The 14,054-nt window shown below is 28.4% G+C and overlaps 1 protein-coding gene across 3 annotated transcripts in view; it reads left to right on the forward strand.

Moving 5' to 3' along the window:
- The first annotated feature begins 20 nt into the window (after window positions 1-20).
- LOC112679480 (solute carrier family 12 member 6) overlaps window positions 21-14,054 on the forward strand; it is a 309,155-nt gene continuing 295,121 nt past the window's right edge. For 2 of the 3 annotated variants that reach the window (XM_025549297.1, XM_025549299.1), the window contains exon 1: window positions 21-407. In XM_025549297.1, the coding sequence (XP_025405082.1) occupies window positions 257-407 (151 nt within the window). In that variant the 5' untranslated portion in view covers window positions 21-256. The remainder of the gene's footprint in view (window positions 408-14,054) is intronic. The other variant, XM_025549300.1, reaches the window with a different exon arrangement.

Here is a 14,054-nt window from a genome sequence, read left to right on the forward strand (position 1 = left end):
TTTTCCCCCCACGTCGTCCGATCGCGCGCACGCGAGTGACAGTGCGTTCGGTTTTCGATTTTTTTTTTTTTTTTCACGGGTTTTCCGTTCACCGATGCGTCCGTCCGATCATCTTCTTTGAAACGAAATCTCTTCCGCCGTCACACCCGACATCTGATACAGTACCCGGTGCGAAGGAGATCGGCTCGCGTGACACTTGTGGATTTTTACATTTTTTTTTTTTTTGCTCACCCGCGCACGTGAACGCCGTTACGAGATGGAGCGCTTCAAAGTGATGAAAGCTTCCGGGTCGAAGCACAGTCTCAACAAGTACTACGGCGCCACCGCGGACGACGTGGAGAACACGGCGGGGCTGCTGGAGATGACCAGCGTGCTGGGCAACTCGCAGATCGACGAGAACGCATCAGGTACACACGTCGTTGCTATATTGTTACGGTTTCGAAACGGTAAACCCTAACCAAACGCGGCGTCTCGCCGCATAAATATTTATACGTATATTCCGTTGCTCAAAATTTCACCGTCGGTTCCAGCAAAACCACGATTTTAACGGTTCGTTTTTTTTTTCTTTCGTCCAGGGCTTACCGGCTCTTATACCAACCTTTTACCGACGACCGCTCCCGCGGCATCCGTTCTCCAACTACGCGCTGTTGGATGTTCCACACTATCGAAGCAAATGTTACTACTGTAAAGCCGGTCTCGCACGACTCGTGTACCTGACCGGCATCGTAATCGCGTATGTTAATGTTTTGACTTGACGATTTAGTTGCTCCTACACTACTCGTACACTCGCCGATCGATAAACGCGATTGTGAATTATTTCTTTGACTCGTGTCACATTTATCGACGACCGATGATGGTTCACGAGTGACCCGACGAGTAAAACTCATCGCCATACTTGATGATTAAACACCTCCTACACGGCTTGTGAAGCATCACGATTCGTGTGAGACCGGCTTAACAGACCATTCTAGCCGCAAAAAAATTAAAGCATTTGTTTTTTATGGTATCCTCATTATAATTATCATTGTCCAATAGATTTAATTATTTTTTAAGTGCAACGACTAAAGTTAATTATGCTACATGTTTTTATACTACGTTTCAGTTACGATTGCTCCTAGAAATAATAAGTGTTGAATTTAAAATTTATATATGACTGAAGTTTCGAATAAAATTGTTCGAAAATTTAATCCCAATCAAAATTTAGAGGAATTAATAAATGTTTAAAAGATAAAAATAAATCACTTAATTGATTAAATAATTATTTAAAAATAGGAAAAAAAATAATTATAAAATGTAACACAAGCCAAACCTCTTCAGTTGCCGTTGGCCGAGTATTTATTTTGCTGGGCTTATTTATTCTCCAAGTAGATTTTATATGTCAGAAGATACATTAAAACAATTGGCACCTGTAAAAGATAATCAGGGATTTATTTCAAAATATGGTATATAAATTACCTAAATTTAAGTATTTAATAATTAATAAATAATCATTACTAGTTTGTAAATATATATAATTTTTCTATAAGTACGAGTTTTTTGTGTATAAAGGAAATCTTTTCTTTAAAAAAAAAAAAAAAATTAGTTTATTATTTTAAGCGGATCCAATGTAATTTAAAATTCTTTTTAATGATAAATACTCGTGAATTCTATATGCATACAAAATAATATTATTTTAAGTTATAGTTACGAGTATGTATTGCATTTAACGTGAGACAATAGTGTGTCCAAGGTAAATAAATAAATAATTATATATAATTAAATGTATAAAGTATTTTATATCTTATACAAATATATATCTCAGATATCTAGGTATATCTTATATCTAGTATTTAGATATTTTGCTTGAAATATCTTGTCCAGCCCTGCAAATTACGTTGTGATAATATACGAATAGCTTGCAGGGTCTGCGGGTCGAGGAGTTTTCGTCACATCTCACGCATGTACGACTACATAAATAAAAATATTGTCTCTGATTACGTGTGCGAGTATGAAAGAAACGTAATGTAAACGGCAAGCCTGGGCATTAAAGAGTTAATAAGTTAAAATTTAAGTAAAAAGTGAAGTTAACTTATTTCATTACTGATAAATTAACTTAACTTATTAATTTAACTCATTTCCTTACAAATTAACTTGAAATAATCGTATTATTTTTTCATTTATCCCAATTAAGTTAATTTTGATTTTCAAGACCAGAAAAATATTTTTATAAAACACCGCAATCGATAAAAAGTTAATAAAATTTAGAAAAATAAAAAAATAAAAATTTCAAAAGAAAAAATTTTCAGATGGGACCATAATATTTATCTCGGTATAACTATTAATTGGATTTTTAATAATGGATTTAATAGTCTTCAGACTATTGAGTAAAAATAGCCGTGCCACCCATGAATTACATTACCATTGTCATGAAAAGTGGCCGTAAATCTATATTACAAAAATATGTACATATTATCATTGGCTAAATTATTTTTAATAATAATTGTACTCTATTATTATTAGAATTATTCCATAATTTATGATATTATTAAATAAGATAGATATTATTAAATATTATTGAATAAGAGAAGAAATTGAATTGGTGATCAACATTTTGAGATGACTATTTTATTGTGATTCAATAGCTATTTTGATTAACCTGTCCATTGTATTGTTTTGTTTGTTTAGATTTCAATAATATATAATTTTATAGTTACACTTTCAACTGCGGTAATTATTTTTAGTTTTCATACTATATTTGAACATTAAATAGAAAAATTTTTTTAAATTATATTTATCATATGTGATTTATTTGAAAAATTAATAAAAATAAACTATATACATAAATTACGATAAATTTGACATTTAAGTGCTTAAAAATAATCCCACTAAAGAAATGTATAATTTTCTACTCTAATTAGAGTTTAATAAGATTTTTCTGCGTTTTCATTATTGTTAATGTTAAATAAGATCGGTTGTAAATTTTTAATATATATATCACTTATATCAGTGCTTAATTTAAATATTTTTCTTTTTTTGTATTTAACTTAACTTATTAATTGAAGTTAAGTTATGTTAGCGATATTTTTTAACTTAATTTTTGAATGTAATTTTCATGTGGATTAACTTAACTGTTAACTTAATTGAACATAAACTCAATTAATTTAACTTAACTGAGTTAAAAAATATCATTTACTTGCCCAGCCTTGGTAATTATGAATTAAAATGATTAGTTTTTCTGTGGAGCATGGTATAGTAATATAATATTTTCTCTTGGCATGTCATGCGATATGCAGATCAACAGGTATTTCTCGTATTATAAACTCATATAACTGGGTTGTTTTTCTGCAATTTTTGTTTTGAAATATACTAGAAGCCGTCGAAAGGTCGACTTCACACCGTCTTATACTTACTATACAACTGTATATTCCTCGGCGCCGCATACGGTTTTTAATTGCCGTTCATGTGTAAGATGCAGAGTTCAAATTTTAATTATTTAAAGAGCAGAGAACAAGCCTAAGTATCACTGTAAATATATATCACAAATTAATATAGATAGATAGATAGATAGATAGATAGAAACAGAGAGAAAGAGAGAGAGAGAGAGAGAGAGAGAGAAAAATAAGACGATAACAAAAAGAATAATAATTTAAAAATAATTATAATGGTACCAATGGAATTATATACTATAATGCAATACAAAAGAAGAATTTAATTTTTTTTCACGTTCTACATTGTTAAATTCTTTCGTTTTATACTTGAAAACCAACGATTTATGGATAAATGGATCTAACGTGTTCACAAAAGTTTTGTTATTATTACGGTGGTCTTAGCAAGTTAACGATTATATTTCATAACTCTCCGACTATATACGAATACATTGACTATAATAAGATTATAATATGATATTATTGTTTTACTTTTTATCGTTTTGAAAAGTTAAAATTTTAATTTCACAGTCATATGGTATAACATATAGTTTTTGTAGTTATAATTTACTGACATTGTTTGTTATCGTGAAGTTCATTTTATTTTCATTTTATTAATATTTAATCAACAATTCTTATGATATAGACGCTTAATGTGTGATTTCGGTAGCATATTTCAATTATTACCATTTGTTGACTATTGTTTTTAATTACATTGACATAATACGAAGATGTCGTTTACGAATTATGTTATTGATTTAATTTCAAAGTGATGCATAAAAATGCAAAAATCATTATTTAATTGGCTTGGATCAGTACATTTTAAATATCTTAATTTTTTTTTGTATTTTTGAAATGTGTAGTTTACATTTGGTTTATTTTTGAAACGAAATTGACTTATATTAATTTAACTTTATTAATTTTTTTTATAGTATATTATATACATAATAGTATACATCAAACACATAGTAAAGTATAACTATTTGATTAAAATGTATTTACATAAACTTTACAGTAATTATGATTTTTTTTTTTTTTAAACCAAAATGTATATCCAGTTTATGTTAAGATTGGAGTAATTTTATGAAAAGTGGATGCAGATGACACGGATTAAAACGATTGGATAATTAACGTGTTTCCATGCATATCTTGCGAGTTATTGAAGAAATTGTTTACTATATAATATAGTGTGCAATTGAATTAAGTATTTATACGCCATACAAACTTGGTGCATACGAGTATTATGTAGAATACAGTAAAGCTCTAGCAAAATAATATGTAACATGTACGTAGTTCAATTTATCCGACAAAGATACGCTTTTATGATTTTGTTCGTCGTGTAAGACAAATGCTTAATACGATAATAATAAAGTTTGAACTGGAAAATAACTTAATGGGTAGTACAATAAAGGCTGTTTTACGGAATAATATTTACTGTTCATACTTTTGTAGAAAACATTTGATTACATTGCGAACCAAAATGAGTCCACATGGCCTAAAGAAGTCTTCATTATAGGTGTGTTCAGTGACATTACTTCAAAGACTCAATTCTTTGGTTTCATTTTAGTAATTTAGAGTAGTGGTTCTCAACGTGGGTAATATCGACCCCCGATGAACGATAAAAGATTTTCTAAGAGATGGTGAATTTGTTTTGGTTTTTAGGAAGGGGGCGTTGAGCAATTATTTAACGATAGGGTGGTGTTGAGAATAACATTAAACATATTTTCATTAAAACTTAAAATTGAAGAAAACTAAAACTGAAATACATATATTATGCTTAGTTTCGTTCCATAACTTATCTGTAATTGTGTTCCTCGTTGTTTTCAAACACCAAAGTTCTATTAATTTATCTATAAAATAAATTCTAGATAATATATTGTAAATGTCTATAAACTAGGTCGATATGCGTTTGATCAACTGTAATAATTTTCAAACTTATTATTATTAAAGTATTCTTTTTAAACAAATAATTAATTTTTTTTTTATTTTTATTTTTTTTAGGGGGTGTTGAAAAATATTTCATTTATAAAGAGTGTAGTAATTTAATAAAGGTTGAGAACTACTAGGTTGGATGATAGGGTAGTGCCTGAAACGTTTTCATTTAATGCAATCACTATAGTTCCCAGGTAAGGTGTTAGTACAGGAAGATTAAAAATTGGTGGAATTGAACATAAAAATGGGTGTGTTTGTGAAACTTTTTATGAGAATTGTAGTAGTACAATAAAATTGTAACAAATGATATGCACGTCAAAACTTAGCGTATTGCATACGGTTTATAATGTAATTCTCATGAATATGGTCATTTTTTTTAATTCGTCGCACCCCCTTAATTAATAACTTTCTGTTTATCAATGACTAATAAAGTATTTATATATTGTCATATATTCTATCAATTATAAGTCTTAGTTGTATTATTTATTGTTCTGCATATCTTAAAACTGTTAACACTCTCAGCCATGGTTTATAAAATAATAAGCCAAAGTGAATTATTTGAAGTGAAAATAATAAATCTTTGTCAATATTGATACAGGTGGTAGACCTAATGACTGTAGCGAAGGTAATCGATTGATAGAAAAATCCTCTAAGTATATTTACGAAGAACCTTTCTACTACTGAGTTCAGCATACCCTAATGCTACATACTGTCAAGATTAATTTTGCTTGTGTTATTGAAGATAAATGACTTGCCGATAAAAAACTTGCATATTTCTTTAGTTTCTTAAATTATAGCCAGCTGCTGAGATTAAATCCCGAACAGTTCCTCGAATACCTGACTCGTTTTATATTAGATTATGGCTCAGCTGTGTGTAGGTTTTTAGACGACAAGCTGATATATCCTATAAAATCAAAAGTAAAAATAATTGGAGATCGATATAGATTGATATTTTTGAACAAATAAAAATAGTTAAAAAAGTAAACTATTTATTGGTTGTGGTTAAGTAAAATTAACTTAACTAATATTAATATTTTCAAATGCAAGTTCCTTGATGAATTTTCACTCAACGTTAATCGTTTCTTTTTTTTTTTTTTATATTTAAACAATTAAAACGGTATCATCTATGTGTTTTAGTAATTTTAGAAATAGCTGAAATCTCAATCATAATATCACTGATCGTTTGTCAAATGACAATCATTATAATTCATATTTAATGTTAATGTTAATGAGCTACTGATTTTATAATTTATTACTTATTAACTACAACTGTATTACTTTTATTTAAGACTTACCAAGTTATAATTTAATAAACTTAAATCGTAGCAATTAATACTACTAACAAGTTTTTTTTCTCCATCATTGAGCTTTCTTTTCATTTATACAAAGATCTATAAAACTCAATTAATTTGAGTACTTTAATTAACAGATTATAATAAACAAAAGTTGAGCCCTCATCTTGTTTAATCAGGCCTAGTGTAAACCAATATTGACTAAATATTATTATTTTAAACTTCAAAGCAATGATAGTATAATATTATCGCATTGATAACATTTTTTGAAATGTTCTCACTGATTACTTTTATTACATACATTTTATTTTTTGTTTGATTTTTAAGAACTGGAAAAATAAAATGCAGCCCATTTGTTTAAGAACCAATATTCGAATAATATTACATTTTATATAGGATGTATGCACATTTACTGTACCACCTGTTTTCTATAAAATCATTTAAGAAACCATAGTTTTAAAACCAATAGTTTTATTGCACTACTTGGCTAAATTTAGTACCTTAATTCGATACTTAATTTGTTATTAATTTTAATGAAATTGTCAACTCTAAATTATAAAATCTTGCTATTCCTTCAGTCTACTTAATATCACAGTAAAAAATTGTCCAAAAAAGTAATTATGTAACATTAATTAACCCTTTTTATATTTTTATTAGTAGCGAATTAAGATGACAATTTATATGTGATAATGATTGTTAATCAGAGATAAAAGTAAAATGTATGTGGAAAAATCTATTGAATATAAAATTACCGATTTTTTCAAGGTGTATTATTAATAATTCAGTCATAGGGTGCTAAAGTTGCGAATATGTGTATTTTTGTTAATCAGTTTATTACTTACCAGTAGAGTTCTCATTATAAACCAGATAATTAGAGAACTCTACAACTTCTTGAACTTATATGAATCGTTGTCCACTAAAACAATATGACCATTCATCTCGAAGTCAATTCGCAGTTATGAATATTTTTTAGAAGGAATAAAAAACTTTTACATTATTACATATATTATTTGTTATACGATATCATAGTTATTTGATTAGTTGTAAAATATATAAACATTTTATAAACATGTACCATACTTAAGACATTTTATTTATTTACAAGTAAAATTAACATACACACACACGTAAAAACAAAAATGCAGTTTAACTGACAATATTGCTGCATTGAAATAAAAATCCAAATTGATTAAATTTTGAGTAAACAAATTACATTTTATAAGTAAGGATCAATAATTTATTAAAAAACAATAACAATTTTCAAAAATTCAAGTTAATTAAGTTTTAAGATAAAAATGATTGCACGTATATAGATAATAATTTTAGTATCGTTAACTAAATATAAGTGCAGTATTTAAAAATATTCCATTAACATGCGTCCACTCAAACTTTTTAAGTTCACAAATTTACATATATAAGAATTAGAAACACAATTATTATGATTGTAAATATATTGATGACATGATAACTTCGAAAACTTTAGGTTTCATGAATTATTTACTGCATTAAGAGTATCTATCCACATAGAATTTGATCAATTATAAGGGTTTAGCATTTCATTTAGGAAACTTGGAACTCATCCTAATTATATCATTGTTGATAATACGTTTAGTGTTAGCCAATTAAATTGATACTAGATATTTAAATATTGAGCTAAGATAAAATTTGTTTAACAATTATTTGTCGTTCTATAAATCTAATGAGTAGGCGAAGCACGTATTTACTACGCTTTTACGAACTAGATCTATTAATTATTCATTGCACCCGATAACAAATACAATATTTGTAAAATATTTTTATTCAAGATGTTTTCATCGTCGGATTATGAAATATAAAATATTTATACTAGTATTATATAAATTTGTTCTGTGGTGTTCTGTCGGATTTTTTTTAATTGTTATTAATATTTTTACTACACAATTTCTAAAACAATGTTAGCGATAAAGTTGATGAAAGTGGTGACTGTTGAAGAGGTTTTGTGCGAAGGCCACCCATTGGTAGTATATCGACAATTCGAAATTTAAAAATATTAACTGATTCATTAGTGAATTGAATTCAGTGTCATGGAATTTTTTTAGAATTTGAATTATTTTTAGCAAAATGCGATAGCATAATCAATAATTATACTAAAAATCTATAAACTCAGGTGGAAAAAAAAACAAAAATAATAAAAGTTGAGGGTCATTAGTTATATTTTTTCAAAAATTTTTATTAATAATAAAATAATTATGCTCATTGGTTATTCAATTAAAAATAATATTGTAAAAGAAATTTATATTTATAATTTTTCACTATAATGATCAACTGTAGGTACCCAAGATATTAGTATTATGGATCAACTTATAATGTAAGTTCGTGACATTTTAAACGACTCGATACAAGAAAGATTATTTATTTTAGTTGTTTACAAGAATTATACGGGAATTATATAACTTATTGGAAAAATTATTCCGATTATTGGATCTTTCATTATAAAATATAGCAACCTGTGTCAACAAATAAAAGACATCAATCACATAAAAAAATTAAAAAAAATAAAAATATTCTTTATACTCATTTCATGGCTCATGTCTTAAAATTAGTATTTTGTCATTCTAATAAAACAAGTTTAGAAGTGTACAATCCTTTTATGCTAGTTGAAAAATCTGCAGTTTTTCTTTATGACTTCTATAAGAAACAGGATGTTGGAAAAATTTGACAGGGTCTAATCAATTAGGTAATGATAAACTTTATAAAATTCAAAAATTTGTGCTACTCGTAGGCGGAGTAATGATGGGTTAGGTATTTATTTTCACTTTTGATTCGGCCGCGACCAGGAACTGTTAATGACAATATTTCAGGGCAAGGTATTTTCTTCAATCATTGATATTCATAAGTTTTCATTCTTAGAAAATAATATCATTAATGATATTATTTTTTTTACATTTCTCCAGTTTTTAATTGGGATCACAAAAATTATAATAATTCTACCAAGTTCATGGCTAATTATTTTAGACGGATTGTCAAATTTTTCAACTATTTAAATATAAATCTTACTTCATTAATTTTATATTTATATGTATATTTTATGACTACTCTACAATGTGAATCTTCAAACAAAGTCACTCAACTATGCATAAGTTTGGTCAATGCTTACAACATATAAAATCAGATTTAATTTTTTTTTTTTTTTTTTTTTAATGAACAAGATCATTTTGAAGAAAAATAAAATATTTAGAGAAAAGATTTCTGATAATGTACAAAATATTAATCCAGTGCTATAAGTTAATATCTTTTTTAAATTATTGATAGCATACTTAATAGTAACGAATTAAGGTTTATTCAAAATGTGGGTATATTAACGAATTGCTGTTGATTGGATTAAAAGAAGTTATATTGAGATTTTGGAAATTAAATATTAAAATAAATATATATAATAAAAAATTAGTATTATAATTTATTGTATTAAGCCGCGTCCAGACGGAGCAGCTTTTGTCGCGCGGCAAATACGCGCCTACGCGGTGCAGCATTTATTTCCTGATTTGATTTAAAACTATAATAATAATAATAATATATTATTCATAAATACTATAGAGTTGTGTTATTTTTAATGGGCAACGAAGTGCACGAGATCAGCAAGTAATCTAAATTTTGAATCTTGAAAAACATGAAATTAAAGATTTTTGAAAAATCATTATTGATCTCTGTATTTTTAAAAACAGAATCTTCAGTATCGACATTTTGATAAAATAAAAATTGTGTCTTCTGGAGATAACTACAAAAATCAGTTTTACCTCTGTAAAAAAAGTATATTTTGTTACTAATTACTTAAAAAATAATTTAAATACCTACTTAAAAAATAAGTACTGATGCTTCGCGGTTTTATCGAAAATACGTCCACACACACGCGGCATAGGCGAGCGTCACAAGCACGGCTTTCCTCTGATGTAGACCACCTACTAGGCCGATCGGAAATTATGCCGCGTGGTATCAAAAAAAGCCACGGAAAATGTATTAATGTATTCACACTCATGCCGCGTGACAAAAGCTGCTCCGTCTGGACTCGCCTTAAAGTTTAACGATGAACAAATTAATAATATAGAGCTTGTAGAAATTTAATATTAATTTAAATTTATCTTATGATTTAATTTATCTAATTGACACCAACATGGATAATGAAATTAATAATGCGCGAATAATTTAGTAGATTAGGTCCTTAAAAATCATCTATATCCTGCTAGAGCTCTTTGATGACCTGGACGACACTGGTAATAGTAATTTATACAACATAATTTCGATAAAATAGAAAGTTATCGGTTAGTTTTATCATACTACACTAAATCAAATATTGGAAATATTTATGGCCATAATATTATTTTACGAAAATGTGAAAAATGTTCTCTATGTGAACTTCAATAGATTGAACATCATTCAATAAATAGAAAGGAACTTTGAAATGCAATATTTTTTTACATATGAATGCCTGTGACTTCATTACAATTTTAATACATGTACAAATAGTTATATGTTACGTTTATTTCCGAGGAACACCGACGATAGATTATATTATATAATGGTTCTAAGATAAATAATATTTCATCAGCCTTGTTTGGACATAATAATAATTATGTTATCATTAATAATTATTGATGTGTTATAATTTGTGATCTAAGCGTTAGGTTCGTTCAATATAGTCATTTATCAAACATTGTGATTACGGCTGCCAGCAGGCTCTCTTACATATTAACGCATATCAATTACTTGCCACGTTTCTGACAACATCACGACGGTTTCAAAACTATTCAAGATCCATTGATACGTAAAATTTTTTCAGCTAAAAAAAAAAAAAAAAAATTGGGCGTGTATAGTGTAATAAACCAAAAATATATTGGAAAATAGAGGGGGAATGAATGTGGGATGTAGATCTTGGTGATGGGGACCTCCCTGCGAAGGACGACTTTGCAGTTTTTCTATAATTGATAAATCACCTTGTAATAATACACAAAACCTAGATGAGTTGGCTTGACCTATCGAGACACGTAGAGTGTCAGCTGCAGTTTGGCCTATAGCAACAGTCACTCGACGTACACGGAGAACAGTATATTATTATGAAATATATTTTATTCGGGGTCGTGAGGTCAACTCTGAGATACAGAAATCAACGGAATGATATAGCGTTAATAGGGGAGTTTTAATAGGGCAGATATAATATTTGTTAATTTGTTAATTGCTTTATATATGTGTTATTCCACTTACCTTTTTCTTCGAGTGTAAGCTTGAGTTTGATTTGTTGAAGTCTTCACGCTGAAAGTCCACAGGATGGGACACCAATATACCAGTGGCTCGGAAAATGTATTTTTCTCAAGAGATTAATTTGAGAAATAAAAATAATTGATTTTTTTTTATGTTGTAATTATTTAACAGTTATAAGAATCACACGAATATTTAAGAAGTTGAGTGAGATTAATTACGACTGTTAAAACTATAGTCTCAGCAACGATGGCTAGGACTACTAGCTTGCACTGCTTGTGACTGCGTGATTGATCAGATATCATACTGCGCTCGGACTGGCAGTCGGGTTTCCTTATAAAGACTAAATGTCATGTATGCACTTTCTTTGACAGTGAGAAATCTAAGGGATTGATCTAATTCGGAACAACGTCGGCACCTTCAAATATTGTATTTAGTTAATGTTAGTCTGATGTACTGACTGTCATTGTTGGTCATGTAGGCGGTGTTAGTATGTAATTTCTTTGGTCCCTCAAATATCTAAGTACCGAAGGGTCGTGCATGACTTTTACCGTTAGGTTCGTTATTTTTTATTATTATTTATTATTATTCGATTCATGTGATTTTTATTACTGTTAATTGTATATTTTATTATGTATTGATTGGTTATTACATGTTTACAAATCCATGCCACAAGTTGGCATGCCTTTGTGATGAATTACATCAGTGAAGATTATTATTAATATAGATATCATGCGAACATATGGAAATATTGTTATATTATTAACAAGGGTGTTAAACGTAATTACGTGTCTATACTGCATTCGGCATGTCTTAGTCCTTTGATAATTTATATAAATGAAAATTATTATTAATATGAATATGATATAAGTAACATATGGCAATACTTTTACAGATATTGAGTATACATATTATTGGTGAATGAGGTGTTATTACATTATGAGAATATCTAACGCTTTATGGAACTATTATTAAAAGAAAGGTTAATTTTTATAATATGTTATTGTGTAAATACGTGTCCATGCCGCAATTTGGCATGTCTTTGAGCGGTTTGATAAATTAAAATGATGGTACATTGTGCCCATCATTACAATAATATCGTTGATAGCGAATTGTAGTATCGAGTAAAGCTAACTTCACGTAAGCCAAAAAAAGGCTACAGAAAAGGTGACATCGCGTGTGTGATACTTATGGTACTTATGGCGCCTCGGGACTAACAACATGTTAAAATAATCGATGCGTGAGCTGCGCAATTTATTCACACTCTCAATAATAAAACGATTTGCTGCGAACCCCATTTATATTATAAATTGTTTAAAATGTTATTGTTGTGATCATTCAACGATTCGATTGTGAAATTTATTCTTCTACAATTAGTATTGCTTTTAGAATACCGCAGAGTTCGGCAGGCATTACAAATTCCTATAACCGTATTAATCATATACTCGTATCAACCGACCACCAAGCGTGTCTATTTGAATGGATTGGATGTCTTGTTAATTATCTCTTTTCTGTTAAGACCAAATTCATACGCTTTAAGATAAGTATTTGGAGAAACGTCGTTCCCAAGATTAACCTTCCAGTTACAGAACTTTGGTCGGAGACGTGTAGGTAGCTTACGGTGTGTGTTTTTTAGTGTAGGCAGACGTGCTCGATGAGTGTTTATCATAAGCTAAGCTGGAATTGTGGAAGATTCAGTCAAATTTAGTGAGACACAATACCGTTGGTAGAAAACTTTGGATTAGCTGCTGTATTCTGTTGATATTGACTATATTTTGGAAATTTCCGTTGTACGATTTTATTGATAAACGTTATTAGGTAAATAACTGAATAAAAGTAGTAATCATAAGTGGAAATAGATATCTAGACGAAGGCAGTTAAAATAATTATATACCAAACTACATAATTTTCTTTTTAAAATGTTTTAAGCGTAATCAAATGGTGTTATATTTTAGTTAGAGTTTATCATTAAATATCTTGTATATACTTACGTATACTACTGTACACTATTACGAATTTATATATTTTGTTATTATGCGTCATATTCAGTTTTCACTAGGTAATTATTATACTCATATAGTAATTTTAGTGTCTTCAGTAAGCGGATTTCATCCTTGAAATTTAAGAGTTCAATACATTAATTATATGTATATTATATAAATTAATATTTTTCGAATATTATTATACTATGCCTATG

This window comes from Sipha flava, unplaced genomic scaffold, assembly GCF_003268045.1.
Source record: "Sipha flava isolate LNK unplaced genomic scaffold, YSA_version1 163_pilon_pilon, whole genome shotgun sequence".
Classification (NCBI taxonomy): Eukaryota; Metazoa; Arthropoda; class Insecta; order Hemiptera; family Aphididae; genus Sipha; species Sipha flava.